At 37.2% G+C, this 15900-nt stretch overlaps 1 protein-coding gene across 1 annotated transcript in view; it reads right to left on the bottom strand.

The window, feature by feature from the left end:
• The window catches only part of LOC100471847 (phosphatidylinositol 3,4,5-trisphosphate 3-phosphatase TPTE2), a 125991-nt gene extending 113924 nt beyond the window's left edge, over positions 1-12067 (bottom strand). Inside the window, exons 1-3 of the mRNA XM_019797998.2 lie at positions 12045-12067; positions 10479-10532; positions 9615-9680 (exon numbers count right to left, since the gene is read on the bottom strand). Of these exons, the coding sequence (XP_019653557.2) occupies positions 9615-9676 (62 nt within the window). The 5' untranslated portion in view covers positions 9677-9680; positions 10479-10532; positions 12045-12067. The remainder of the gene's footprint in view (positions 1-9614; positions 9681-10478; positions 10533-12044) is intronic.
• Between the last annotated feature and the right edge of the window lie 3833 nt (positions 12068-15900).

Here is a 15900-nt window from a genome sequence, read left to right on the forward strand (position 1 = left end):
ATAAAATTGACAGACCACTGGCACAACTTATCCAAAAGAATAGAGAAAGGACCTAAATTAATAAAATTATGAATGAAAAAGGAGAGGTCACAACCANTTAACATAGTTAAAATGTCCATACTACCCAGAGCAATCTACACTTTCAATGCTATCCCGATCAAAATACCGAGGACATTTTTCAAAGAACTGGAACAAATAGTCCTTAAATTTGTATGGAACCAGAAAAGGCCCCGAATCTCCAAGGAACTGTTGAAAAGGAAAAACAAAGCTGGGGGCATCACAATGCCGGATTTCGAGCTGTACTACAAAGCTGTGATCACAAAGACAGCATGGTACTGGCACAAAAACAGACACATCGACCAATGGAACAGAATAGAGAACCCAGAAATGGACCCTCGGCTCTTTGGGCAACTAATCTTTGATAAAGCAGGAAAAAACATCCGGTGGAAAAAAGACAGTCTCTTCAATAAATGGTGCTGGGAAAATTGGACAGCTACATGCAAAAGAATGAAACTTGACCACTCTCTCACACCATACACAAAAATAAACTCCAAATGGATGAAAGACCTCAATGTGAGACAGGAATCCATCAAAATTCTAGAGGAGAACATAGGCAACAACTTCTATGACATCGGCCAGAGCAACCTTTTTCACGACACATCTCCAAAGGCAAGAGAAATAAAAGATAAAATGAACTTATGGGACTTTATCAGGATAAAGAGATTCTGCACAGCCAAGGAAACAGTCCAAAAAACTAAGAGGCAGCCCACAGAATGGGGGAATATATTTGCAAATGATGCTACAGATAAAAGACTGGTANAAGATCTACAAAGAACTTCTCAAACTCAATACACGAGAAACAAATAAACAAATCATAAAATGGGCAGAAGATATGAACAGACACTTTTCCAATGAAGACATACAAATGGCTAACAGACACATGAAAAAATGTTCAAAATCATTAGCCATCAGGGAAATTCAAATCAAAACCACACTGAGATACCACCTTACGCCAGTTAGAATGGCAAAGATAGACAAGGCAAGAAACAACAATTGTTGGAGAGGATGTGGAGAAAGGGGATCCCTCCTACATTGTTGGTGGGAATGCAAGTTGGTACAGCCACTCTGGAAAACAGTGTGGAGGTCCCTTAAAAAGTTAAAAATTGAACTACCCTATGACCCAGCCATTGCACTACTGGGTGTTTACCCCAAAGATACAGACGTAGTAAAGAGAAGGGCCATATGCACCCCAATGTTCATAGCTGCATTGTCCACAATAGCCAAATCATGGAAGGAGCCGAGATGCCCTTCAACAGATGACTGGATTAAGATGGAACACAACTTCTATACAATGGAATATTACTCAGCTATCAGAAAGAACAAGTTCTCAACATTTGCTGCAACATGGACGGCACTGGAGGAGATAATGCTAAGTGAAATAAGTCAAGCAGAGAAAGACAATTATCATATGATTTCTCTCATCTATGGAACATAAGAACTAGGAGGATCGGTAGGGGAAGAAAGGGATAAAGAAAAGGGGGGTAATCAGAAGGGGGAATGAAACATGAGAGACTATGGACTATGAGAAACAAACTGAAGACTTCAGAGGGGAGGGGGTGGGGGAATGGGATAGACTGGTGATGGGTAGTAAGGAGGGCACGTATTGCATGGTGCACTGGGTGTTATACGCAACTTAATGAATCATCGAACTTTACATCAGAAACCAGGGATGTACTGTATGGTGACTAACATAATATAATTAAAAAAACATTAAAAAGAAAACTTACCCCAAATGCTAGAAAATATTAGCAATATAACAACTTACAGAATAATAGATTTGGGGGACCAGAGGGAAAATTGGTTAAAACTATTAAATAAACTAATTTTTGACTTAATAATGATGCCATATAGTTATATGAATTTGTTCTGTTAATATATCACATTAATAAAGTGTAACCTATCCTTTTTTAAAAAAATTAAAAATTAAAAATTAAAAACAGGCAAGAGATTTGGACAGACTTTTCATCAAAATAATCTATAGACTGTAAATAAGCATAAGAAAAGATGCTCAACATCATTGGTCAGTAAGAAAATGCAATTTCAAGTCTCAATGAGATATCTCTACTCACCTATTGTCTCAAAAAACTAAACAAAACGGATAGACAAACCAAGTACAAGTGAGGATACAGAGCAAACAGAACCCTCATACATGTGAAATGGAAGCCTTTTGGGAAACTATTTCTATTATAATTAAACACACCCTTTAACATAAGTTTCAGCAATTCTATTGCTCAGCATTAACCAAAGATAAAATGAAATTTATGTCCAAAGATTTGCTTGTACATGTTCATAGCCACGTTAGTCATAATAGGCCAAAAATGGAAATAACCCAAATGTCCATCAATCAGTGAATGGATAAGAAAATATGGGATATTCAAATAATGGACTACAAGTCAGGAATAAAAAGAAATGCAATACTGATACATGTATTAATATGGATAAATCTTCAATGCATTATGCTACATGTAAGAAGCCAATTTTGATTGGCTATAATTCCACTCAAATCTATTAAACGACATTCTGAAAAAAGGTAAAACTATAAGGAGAAAATGGATCAGTGATTGCCACAGGCTGAGGTTGTAAGAGGGGCTGAACACAAAGGGACTTGGGAAACTTTAAGGGGATGATACGATTGTTCTTATGATTATGGTGGTGGTTACATGAACGTATTGGTCGAAACTCACAGAACTGCCACACAATGTGTAAAATTCTTTATATATATAAATTTTACCTTAAGTTAAAACATGTGTGTGCAGTAAATTATACCCTAACGTGTGAAAAGTGTGCTATAATTAAAAGGCCAGTAAAATGATGGAATAAAAGAGACTTTGGAAGCAGTCAGTATGTAAAGATTTATAATATAATAGATAGGGATTTAAATACCATTGAAAAATTTTTTTTCAATAATGGGTTAGGTCAACCAAACTCATTGAATGTCTACTATGTGCCATGTTACTGCTTTGGGCAGTGGAGAGACAATAGTTAAAATAGACAAAATTTTATTCCTTTATGGTGCTTGTATTGTTATTGTAAAGATAACCATAAATACTATAAATAAGTAAACAGCAAAGTTATAAGGTGGTAAGTGCAATAAAGATCATTAAAATAAGCAAAGACAATGGACAGTGATGCAGTTTTGATGTTGAAAAACTAGTCACTCTGGAGAAAAATAGATTCCTATACTTCAGACCTTAATACAAAATAAATTCTGGAAGATGTTCTTTTTAAATGTGGAAAATAAATTTAAAACATAGAGGAAATTTTGGTATATATTAAAATCTTGGGTAGAGGTTTTCTAAGCTCTAAAGGCATGAATCATAAAGATGAGTACAGATATATTCTATCTAAGCTCTAAAGGCATGAATCATAAAGATGAGTACAGATATATTCTACAGAAACATTAGAAACTTCTGTATAGTGAAAAGCTAGATAAATGGAAAAATAACTTGCCCTATATAGGATACAAAAAAGAATGATATATTTAAGTTTTTAATCAAACAGAGATAAAACCCACAATTTTAAATGGGCAAGGGTATTTTACAAAGAAATAACAAGTTCTATGAAAAAAGTATGTCAAAAGAGATGTGTATTAAAATGTATTTACTAATATTGATAAGATCAATGATGGCTAGTGTGGGTAGGAAGTGCACACTTCTTTATCTTGATGTGGGAGGGCTTATCAGTATCAATAGTCTTGGGGTAGTGGGTGGCTCAGTCGGTTAGGCATCTGGCTTCAGACTAGGTCATAACCTCAGAGTCCTGGGATAGATCCCCGTGTCTGGCTCTCTGATCAGCTCAGCAAGGAGTCTGCTTCTCCCTCTCCCGCCCCTCCCCTTGCTCATGCTCTCTCTCTCTCAAATAAATAAAATCTTTTAATATATATATGGATGCCTGGGTGGCTCAGTCAGTTAAGCATCTGCCTTTGGCTCAGGTCATAATTCCAGAGTCCTGGATCAAGTCCTACATCGGGCTCCCTGCTCTATGGGGAACCTCTTTCTCACTCTGCCTGCCATTCCCCCTGCAATGTGCTTTTTTCTCTCTCTGACAAATAACATCTTTTAAAAATGTATATGTATAATAAAAAATATCAGGAGCTTCAAACATCTCTGTTGACACAGAATTCTACTTCTGAGAATTTATAAGGAAATAATAACATACAGAGATTTGGTCTTAAAAGTATTCATTTTTTGCAACAGTAAAAAGTTGTAAACAATAGCCAGTAATATCTGACTATTTAAATACGTTATATCAACAAAACTAAAGGCAGCCTATGGGATAGGAGAAGATATTTGCAAATGACATATCTGATAAAGGGTTAGTATCCAAAATCTAATAAAGAACTTACCAAACTTACACCCAAAAAAACAAATAATCCAATTAAGAAATGGACAGAAGACACGAATAGACACTTTTCCAAAGACATCCAGATGGCCACCAGACACGTGAAAAGATGCTCAACATCACTCATCATCAGGGAAACACAAATCAAAACCAAAATGAGATACCACCTCACACCAATCACAATGGTTAAAATGAACAACTCAAGAAATAAAAGATGTTGGCAAGGATGCGGAGAAAAGGGAACCCTCTTGCGTGGTTAGTGGGAATGCAAACTGGTGCAGCCACTCTGGAAAACCGTTTGGAGGTTCCTCAAAAAAGTTAAAAATAAAACTACCTTAGTATCCAGCAATTGTACTACCAGGTATTTACCCAAAGGATAAAAAATACAGATTCCAAGGGGTACATGCACCCTGATGTTTACAGCAGCACCATCAACACACACATCTGTGACATGACATATTATATGGCTTTAAAAATTGAAAAATAAACTCAGCTATTGGCAGAACCTCAGGCAACAGTAAAAAATTTAAAATTCTAAAAATATATAATGTTGTAAATGTGTATGTATATTTTATTAACCTGGAAATATTTTCATGATACAGCACTAAGAAATACATCTTAAAAAGAATGCAAGCATGGCAAAAAACTAATGGAACTACATCAAAATAAAAAGCTTCTGCGTAGCAAAGGAAACAATCAATAAAACCAAAAAGCAACTATGGAATGGGAGAAGATATTTACAAATGACATATCCAATAAAGGGTTAGTATCCAAAATATGTAAAGAATTTATAACTGAACACCAAAAAAACAAAGGGCAGGATTTGGATCAGGTCATGATCCCAGAGTCCTGGAATCGAGTCCCAGGTTGGGCTCCCTGCTCAGCAGGGAGCCTGCTTCTCCTTCTGCCTGCTGCTCTCCCTGCTTGTGCTGTCAAATAATAAATAAATAAATCTTTAATAAATAAATAAATAGATAATAAATCTAAAAAATGGGCAAGAAACATGAACAGACATTCTCCAAAAAAGACATACAAATGACCAACAGACACATGAAAAGATACTCAACATCACTAACCATCAGGGAAATGCAAATCAAAACTACAATGAGATATCACCTCACACCTGTCAGAATGGCTAAAATCAACAATCCAAGAAACACCATGGAAAACAATATGGAGGTTTCTCAAAAAATTAAAAAAGGAAATACCCTATGATCCAGTAATCCCACAATTTGGTATTTACCCAAAAATATGGAACACCAATTTGAAAGGATATGACAGCTACATATAGAAGAATGAAACTCGACCATTGTCTTACACCATACACAAAGATAAACCCTAAATGGATCAAAGACCTCAATGTGAGACAGGAATCCATCAAAATCCTAGAGGAGAACATAGGCAGTAACCTCTTCGACAATAGCCACTGCAACTCCTTTCAAGACACGTCTCCAAAGGCAAGGGAAACAAAAGCAAAAATGAACTTTTGGGACTTCATCAAGATTAAAAGTTTCTGCACAGCAAAGGAAAGAGTCAACAAAACAAAGAGGCAACCCATGGAATGGGAGAAGATATTTGCAAATGACATTACAGATGAAGGGCTGGTATCCAAGATCTATAAAGAACTTTTCAAATTCAACACCCAAAAAACAAATAATCAAGTCAAAAAATGGGCAGAAGACATGAACAGACACTTCCCCAAAGACAGCATATGAATGGCTAACAGACACACATAAAAATGTTCAAAATCATTAGCCATCAGGGAAATTCAAATCAAAACCACATTGAGATACCTTACACCTGTTAGAATGGCAAAAATTAACAAGGCAGGAAACACAAATGTTGGAGAGGATGTGGAGAAAGGGGATCCCTCTTACACTGTTGGTGGGAATGCAAGTTTACAGCCACTTTGGAAAACAGTGTGAAGGTTCCTCAAAAAGTTAAAAATAGAGCTACTCTATGACCCAGCAATTGCACTACTGGGTATTTACCCCAAAGATACAGATGTAGTGAAAAGAAGGGCAACATGCACCCCAATGTTTAAAGCAGCAATCTCTGCAATAGCCAAACTCTGGAAGGGGCCGAGATGTCCTTCAACAGATGAATGGATAAGGAAGATGTGGCCCATATATACAATGGAATATTAGCCATCAGAAAAGGATGAATACCCACCATTTGCATCGACATGGATGGAACTGGAGGGGATTATGCTAAGTGAAATAAGTCAAGCAGAGAAGACAATTATCATATGGTTTCACTCATTTGTGGAACATAAGGAATAGCATGGAGGACATTAGGAAAAGGAAGGGAAAAATGAAGGGGGGAAAATCAGAGGGGGAGATGAACCATGAGAGACTATGGACTCTGGGAAACAAAGTGAGGGTTTCAAAGGGGAGGGGGCTGGGGGATGGGTTAGCCCAGTGATGGCTATTAAGGAGGGTACGTATTGCAAGGAGAACTGGGTGTTGTGAACAAATGATGAATCATGGAACATTATGTCAGGAACTAATGAAGTACTGTGTGGTGATTAACATTATAAAAAAAAGAAAGGATATATGTACCCCTACGTTTATTACAGTCTTAATTATAATAGCCAAGATATGGAAGCAGCCCAAGTGTCCATTGATAGATGAATGGCTGAAGATGTACGTACACACGTGTGCGCTTACACACACAGGAATATTATTCAGCCATAAAAATGAAATTGTGCCATTTGCAACAACATGGATGTAGCTAGAGAGTACAATGTTAAATGAAATAAGTCAGAGAAAGACAAATACCATATGATTTCATTCATATGTGGAATTTAAGAAACAAAGGGGGGAAGAGACAAATTAAAAAAACCAGATTCTTCAGAGAACAGAGGGTTATCAGAGGACAGGTTGGTGGGGAAATGAATGACATAGTTGAACAGGATTAAGAGTACACTTAACATGATTACCACCGAATAACGTATAGATAGAATTGTTGAATCACCATATTGTATACCTGAAATATAATACTGTATGTTAGCTATGCTAGAATTAAAAATTGAATAAAAAAAGAATGTAAGCATGATACTTTATCCATAAAAATATATGTATAAAGAACCTAAAATAATAGGTATCAGAAATTAAAAATGACTACTTACGGGTGGGGTTGTTGTCTGTACTTTCTGATTTTCCTAATAGAATTTTTGTTATTTTTGGCTTTTAACATAAAATTTACTTATGGCACTTTGGTTTTGAAAGCACCTTCATACCTATTATTTAACTTTCCTTATTAGTTTTTAATTATGCAATACCCAGTAAATAGGTACTGTAGGTAGAAATATTACCAGTTTACAGGTGAATGATCTAAAGTTTAAAGAGATTCAGTTAGTTGGCAGTGCCAAGCAAATCTTAGATGGCAAAGCCAAGCATTAATTTCAGCTCTTACTCCAAATCTAATATCAGCTCCCTGGCCGGAAACACCAGTGCTTCTCACAGAGACTAATGCAAATACTATCAGTATCTATGTAATAAGTGTTTCTAACTTAAAAAACAGAATCAACAAAACCCCACATTATTTTGTTTGGAGGGAATAAGAAGGAAATGCTTGCCCTGCTCAGTCTATTCAAATTTTGCCCCTCTTTTTTCCCCCCTTTGTTCGTTTGTTTCTTAAAGTCCACATATGAGTGAAATCGTATGGTATTTATCTTTCTCTGGCTGACTTACATGGCTTAGCATTATACTCCAGCTCCATCCATGTTGTTCAAATGGCAAGATTTCATTCTTTTTTATGGCTGAATAATATTGCACACACACACACACACACACACACACACACACACACCCCACATCTTCCTTATCCATTCATCAATACATGGACACTTGGGCTGCTTCCAGAATTTGACTATAGTAAATAATGCTGCTATAAACATAAGGGTGCATGTATCCTTTTGAGTTAGTGTTTTTGTATTCTTTTGGTAAATACCCAGTAGTGCAATTGCTGGATCATAGGATAGGTCTATTTTTAACTTTCTGAGAAAACTCCATATGGTTTTCCCCACTGGCTATAAATAGACTCTTAACTATAGAGAACAAACTGATGGTTACAAGAGGGGAGGTGGATGGGGGGAATGGGTTAAATAGGTGATGGGGATTAAGGGTGCACTTGTCATGATGATGAGTGGGTAATGTATAGAACTGTTGAATCACTAAATTGTACACCTGATATATATAACACTAATATATATATATTATATATGTATAATATATATAACTAATATAACACTGTATGTTAACTATACTGGAATTAAAAACTAAAAACAACCAAAAACAAAAGCAAGAAGTTTGCTCCAGTCTTGGGCAGTCTCATTGCAGAAAATATATAGCTAATATGCAGACCTATAATTTAAGTAGCAGAGTGAACTCTTCATTGATGGCCCATGATGAAAAGTCTTAGAAAATGGAAATTAATTCATGGATAATCTGGAGAACTATTTGGATTCATTAGTCTCCACTTTATTTTCCATATAATCTTTTTCTAGACAGCAAAAAAAAAAAATTCCAACAATGACCAGTTAATTTCCTCTTCAACACTACTCACTCTCCAACATTGGCACAAGCTGCTGAATGGTTAAGTGGCAAAGAAAAGCAGAAGAAAAATCTCATGAATATTTCTTCAGTTCACAGACATGTGATTTTAAGAATGTATTGTTTCCTGGGCATGAGTACATGGTAAAAATGCCTTTAGGTCACTTCAATAGGAAGTATCCTCAGGGAGATTACTCAGAAACAAGTCAAAATTAATAAAATCCCAATGAGCATGAAGAGGCCCTTAAACAGAAAAATGTGTTTGCTTTTGCTCAGTCCCATTTGCTCACAGACAAAATCCACAAAACTGGGAACCAGAATATATCCAGAAGAAAGGTGAGGAAGGAATACCACTAAGGAATAAGTAGCATTCTGTAATACTCTGTTAAGAAGAAAATTTTGCTCTAAAATTATCATCTATTAAGAATATTTTTACATTTTTAAACTAGAAGAACATTTATTTGTGAAAATGTAGAGATATTTTTTAAGCATGGTACTTATCAGTAAATTCAATCTGAGTTATTATTGTGTACTCTCCCTTTCAAACATTTTGATATCTTTCCACAGTTTTTCTTTTTGCCTCAGCACAAGCTCTACTTTTGCAAAGATAAAGGATCCACTGATGGCTCCCTTCCTCCAAACTACAAACTGACTTACTCATATGAATTGAGAAAGCGAATGTCATCATCCTCCTCATGGAACCTGGAGAGTCGTTCCATTATACTTAAACCACCAACAAATGCAAAAACATGTCGTTAGAGATTTGCTACATGTAAGAGCAATGTAAAAATTTTATTTGAACAAAAAGAATTCCTTGAATCTAAAGGATATAGTAAACATGACTTAGTTCACTGGACGACCTAAATATTTAGAAAGAGTTTTAGACTTACTGTCCAGAAAACGGTATTCTCAAGGGTACTTACAAGATTAAATTGTGCAAATTTCTCTAGCTTCCTCTCCCCCACCTCCCTCCTTCCCCAACTCCCTCCTCCCACACCTCCCCCTTCTCTGTTTCTCCTTCCCCCATGTCCCCCCCCACCCCGTCTCTCTCTCTCTCTCTCGGCCTCTGTCTTCTTCTGAGTCCCTCTCTCTTTCTTGGGTTATACAGAGAGATCAATGCATATATAGCACTGACCCAAATAAATGACATCAGTAGTCTTTAATACACCATAACTGAAAGCTGAAATATATTAAAGTAGTCAAATATTTCTGATGTCAGTTTATTCAGGTCAGTGTAAAGGATTAAAGATGTACATGGAACCAAGTGACTTCAAAGACTTTTTTGTTGTTGAAATAAGATACATTTGCTCTACAATATATAAACTGATTGAACTCTTAAAAATATGTCAATTGGTTATTTAGAAACTCAGTCCCTCCACCACCTTCTACTCTTCACATATCACGGATATCTTTTCCTTGGATAGGATTTAAATAATTTTTGGAGACAAGGACCTCACAACTAATTGGATCTCACAAACTTTAGTATCCCCCTTCCTCTCCCTCTATATATTTACATCTCACCTTTCCTTGGTGGCTGTAACACAGGTTACTTTTTTCAACACATTTGAATCATAGCTACAGGATTAAAAATGCACATAGTAAGACTCCTTGTCTTTCTACATTGATTTTTAAATGCAAATTAGCTACAATTACTCTACAATTTATAATGTAGTTGACCTGAAAAAATTACATCTTAATCAGCTTACTGAAGCCTCGTATTTAATTTTTCCCTAGAAATGAACTTTGTTTGTAATGAAAATCTTAGTCCTATGGGGAAAAAATCAATAAATCAGATTTATATACACTTCCTTTAATTACCAAGTGTAATACCATTTTCTGGTTAAATTTACTTCAAATTCAACTGAGTTTATAGATACCCATTTTGCTTGCCCTTGTAATTTTCTCTTGTCAAGTCCCTACACCACCTATTAGCCCCTCATAGAAGTCTTTCCTGCGCCTCAGTGTGTGTCGGGTAACTGCCAACCTGAGGCAGGGGCTGCATCCAGTGTGATGGTGGGTTTGGGGCACCAGGTTCACATGGAGACAGCACTCGGGGAGGTGAGAGACCTATCCAGGGTCTACTAGCTTCATTTTTTTCTGCTGAGGCTTCCTCTGCTCCCTATCCACCAGTGATTCCTCCTTGCTCCAAATTCAATTCTGTCTTCTCTTGGCCCACATACTTAGGGAGTACCTAGAGTCTCATACTTGGACAATATGGTAGTTTCTTAAGTGTTTTGGATGCTACTAAAGGTAACAGACTGTTCCCTTTTATGATCTGTTCTTTTTCCCAAAAAAAATAGATCAAAAAGAGAAAGAAAGTTACATAATGAAGCTTGCAAAGACTTTAGATAAAGTGCCAAAGAAACTCTACTGCCATGAATACTTCCCTGAATGAATTTCACAAATCTCAGTATCTCCCTTCCTCTATCTTCGTATGTTTATATCTCACCTTTCATCAAACGGTCAACACAAGTTACTTTTTTCACCAACTTGGGTCATTGCTAAAGGATTAAAAATGCACATTTTAAGACTTTACGTTCTCTCTAGACTTGTTTTTAGATGAAAATTAGCTATAACTATGCTACAATTTTCAACCTACTTGACCTAAAAAATAACTTAACCAGTCATTTGAAACCTGGCATTTAGTTTTTCCCTACAAATGAGGCTTTCTAGGCTTGTAATGAGAATTCCACTCCTGTGGAAAAAAACTTAATGAATCAAATTTGTGTACATTTCTTCACTCCTGAACCTTCTCCCTGCTCCAAAATAGGTTTATCTCCTCTCTTGCTCCATTTTAGTAGAGTCTCATACATGGAACATTATGATAGTTTCCTAGGGGTTTTGGCGGCCACTAACTCAGGGTGACAGACAAGGAATAAGATGCATCCCTCTCATGACCTGTTCCTCTTTAATCCAACTCCATCCAAACCAGACAGAAAGTTACATATACCACAGTAAGATTTAGAAACGGTATGCGAGACACTAAAGGTCATGAATGCTCCTGAAAATGAAGTCTCCCAAATCTCAATCTTTCTCCCTCCCTCCCTGTACATGTTTTATATGTGTATAGTTTTGTTTATATCTCACATTTCCTTGGTGACTCCATCAGAAGTTCCTGTTAATTCACTCAAGGCAGTACTATGGGATTGAAAAGGGACATAGTCAGACTACACGATTTTCTAGACTAAATGTTTTGGTTCAAATTAGTTAACATTATTAACCTGCAAAATAGTTGACTCTTTAAAAATTTACACATAAATCAGTTATTTGAAACCTGGTATGTCATCCCCCAGAAATGAGGCTTTATACGTTTGTAATGAATACCTTACACCTGTCAAAAAAAACCTGAAGACTCAAGGTTTAAACATAGCTCTTCACTACTGAATCTGACCCAGGGTGTAACACCCTCTTATAGGGGGATTTATTTATTTAAATACCTCAGTGTAGGTATACATTTCTATTGACCAACCTAAATTTCTGAAGTCCCTCTAACCCATCTGTGCTCTTTAGGAATCATGGATGTCTTTCCCAACCTTCAGATGGTATCAAGTCACCACAGATCTGAGTCAATGACTCTATTCAATGTGATGGTAGGTCCAGGCTTGGGGGACCAGCTGCTCAGGGTGGCAAAACAGACAGATCTGGGTCTATTAGATCCACTCTTTTCTGCTGAGGCATCCTCTGCATCCTGTCCACTCATACCATTTACTGTTTACAATTTACTATTACTCTCCTTTCTCCAAAAAGGTTTTTCTCCTACCTTGACCCACTCCAGTAGAGTCATAGACACTGGCAATCTGACTTTCCTATCAGTTGGCTGCTAGTATTAAGGGTGAAGACTAGGGGAAAGAGAACTCCTAGGACCCATTCATCTTTTTTCTACCTCCATTCAAAAAACAAAGAATACTACATATAGAAGCTTACCATGAGGAGGCTTTACAAACAGTATCAAGGGAACTGTGTATTCCCATGGGTGCTCCTGAGAGTGAACATCCCAAATCTCAATGTATGTGCGTATTTGTGTGTGTGTGTGTGTGTGTGTACAGACACATATTTATGTAATGTATTCATCATAGCTCACTTTGCACTGGAGAGTCCTTCAGAGGATACTGCTGTCAATTCACTCCGGGAAGGGCTAAAGGATTAAAAACAGACACAGTAAGACGTCACATGACTTCCAGACTTACCCTTTTTGTTAAAATTGGTTATAATTATCCTTGAACTTATAAACTCATTGACATTTAGAAAATTCACATGCAGATCAGTTATTTGAAACCTAATATTTCATTTTCCGTAGAAATGAAGATTTATATGTTTGTAATAAGTATCATGGACCTAGCAAAAACACAAATGATTCAAGAATTAAGTACAGATCTTTAGAACCTGGCCTGTGTGTAACAGCCTTTTATGGTGGAATTAGCCTCAAATTCAACCTCAATTTGCAGGTATAAATCCTTCTTTCCCACCTAATTTCCTGCTTCTCCAGTCTCTCCTTCACCCCATTTCACCTCTCATGCTTGCCTTTCCTGCCCTCAGATAGTGTCAAGTAACTGGCAGGCCTGAGGCAGGGGCTCCCTCCACGTGACTGTGGGTTTGGGGCAGTAGCCTCACACGCTGGCAAAGCTCTGGAGGGTGAAAGATCTAGGTTGGATTAGCTCCTCTCTTTCTGCTGAGGGCTCCTCTGTCCCCTGTCTACTGCTACCTCCACCTTGTCTTAAATAGCATTCTGTCCCTTCTTCGTGCAATCTAGTAAGTCTCATACACAGGCATTCTGGAAATCTTCAAAGGGTTTTGGCTGGTAGTCACTAGGAGGAAGGATTCCTCTTATGACCTGTTCCTCTTTAATCCAACTAGATCCAAAAAAGACAGAAAGTTTCCCACAGGCGCTACAGTGAGAAGATTCAGAAACAGTCAAAGACATTGTATTGTTATGGATGCTCCTAAGAATATATTTGGAAACTTCATCTTCTTAAAAGTTTTTATTTAAATTCAATTCAATTAACATATACTGTATTTTTAGTTTCAGAGGTAGAATTCAGTGATTCATCAGTTGCAAACAACACTCAGTGCTCCTTATTACTTCAAGTGCCTTTCTTAGTGTCCATCACCCAATTACCCCATCCCCCCACCCACCACCCTTCTGGCAACCCTCAGTTTGTTCCCTATAGTTAAGAGACTCATATGGTTTTTCTCCCTGTTTTCCTCTTATTTTTCCTTCCCTTCCCCCATGTCCATCTATTTTGTTTCTTAAATTCCACATGAGTGAAATCATATGATGTTTGTCTTTCTCTGACTTATTTCGCTTAGCAAAATATCCTTTAGCTCCATCCACATCGTTGCAAATGGCAAGATTTCATTCTTTTTGATGGTTGAGTATACATATATATACCACATCTTCTTTATCCATTCATCTGTTGATGGACATTGGGCTCTTTCCATAGTTTGGCTATTGTGGACATTGCTGCTGTAAACATTGAGGTGCATGTGTCCCTTCAAATCACTGTTTGAATTCTTTGGATAAATACCTACTAGTGCCATTGCTGGACTATAGGGTAGCTCTATTTTTTAACTTTTTGAGGAACCTCTGTACTGTTTTCCAGAGTGGCTGCACCAGTTTGCGTTTCCACTAACCATACAAGGTTCCCTTTTCTCCACATCCTCGCCAACATTTGTTTCCTGAGTTGTTAATTTTAGCCATTGTGACTGGTCTGAAGTGGTATCTCATGGTGGTTTTGATTTATATTTCCCTGATGCTGAGTGACGTTGAGCATTTTTTCATGTGTCTGGTGGCCAGTTGTAGGTCTTCTTTAGAGAAATGTCTGCTCATATCTTCTGTCCGTTTATTTGTTTTTTGGGTGTTGAGTTTGAGAAGTTCTTATAGATCTTGAATATCAGCCCTCTATCTGTAGTGTCATTTGCAAATATCTTCTCCCATTCAGTGGGTTGCCTCTGTTTTGTTGACTGTTTCCTTTGATGTGCAGAAGATTTTATCTTGATGAAGTCCCACTAGTTCATTTTTGCCTTTGTTTCCCTTGCCTTTGGAGATGCTGTAGCCAAAGTCCAAGAGGTTGCTGCGTATGTTCTCTAGGATTTTGATGGATTCCTGTTGTTTGTATATGTGTCTGTGTGTGTCTGTGTCAATACAAGTGTATAAATACATATGTGCATATATGTTCATATAAATATTTATCTTTATTCGTTTATATCTCACATTTTACTGGTGACTTCCTCACAGCCGTCTGATTTCAATTCAGTGAGGGCAGTGCTAAAGGATTAAAGAGGCACATAGTCAGCACGGGTAATGCTAGACTGACTTCTTTCCATTTAAATAGCTACAACTGCTCTATTCGTATGAATGGGCCAATCTTTAAAAATTCATGTATATGGGGGCGCCTGGGTGGCACAGCGGTTAAGCATTTGCCTTCGGCTCAGGGCGTGATCCCGGTGTTATGGGATCGAGCCCCATATCAGGCTCCTCCGCTATGAGCCTGCTTTTTTCTCTCCCACTCCCCCTGCTTGTGTTCCCTCTCTCGCTGGCTGTCTCTCTATGTCAAATAAATAAATAAAATCTTTAAAAAAATTTCATGTATATATCACCTAATTTAACCCAGTGAGTCATTTTTTACCAGAAATGAGGCTTTAAGATGCTAATGACTACATTAGGCCTACAAATAAATAATGCATCAACCTATAAGAAGTTCTAGACTGTCACCCTAATCCCAGTGTGTAATAGCCTTTTGTGGTAGAATTTATTTCAGATTCAGCTTCAATTTATAGGTACATATCCCTCTGACTCCAACTAATTTCATGATTCTCAATTCCCTTCATCACCTGCTTACTCTTCATGCTTGTCTTTCCTGTCCCTCAGACAGGGTCAAGTAAGTAAAGACCTGAGGCAGAGGCTCCTTCCAGTATGTGGTAGGTTTGGAGCACGAGCTTCACA

This window comes from Ailuropoda melanoleuca, chromosome 7 (genome assembly GCF_002007445.2).
Source record: "Ailuropoda melanoleuca isolate Jingjing chromosome 7, ASM200744v2, whole genome shotgun sequence".
Lineage (NCBI taxonomy): Eukaryota > Metazoa > Chordata > Mammalia > Carnivora > Ursidae > Ailuropoda > Ailuropoda melanoleuca.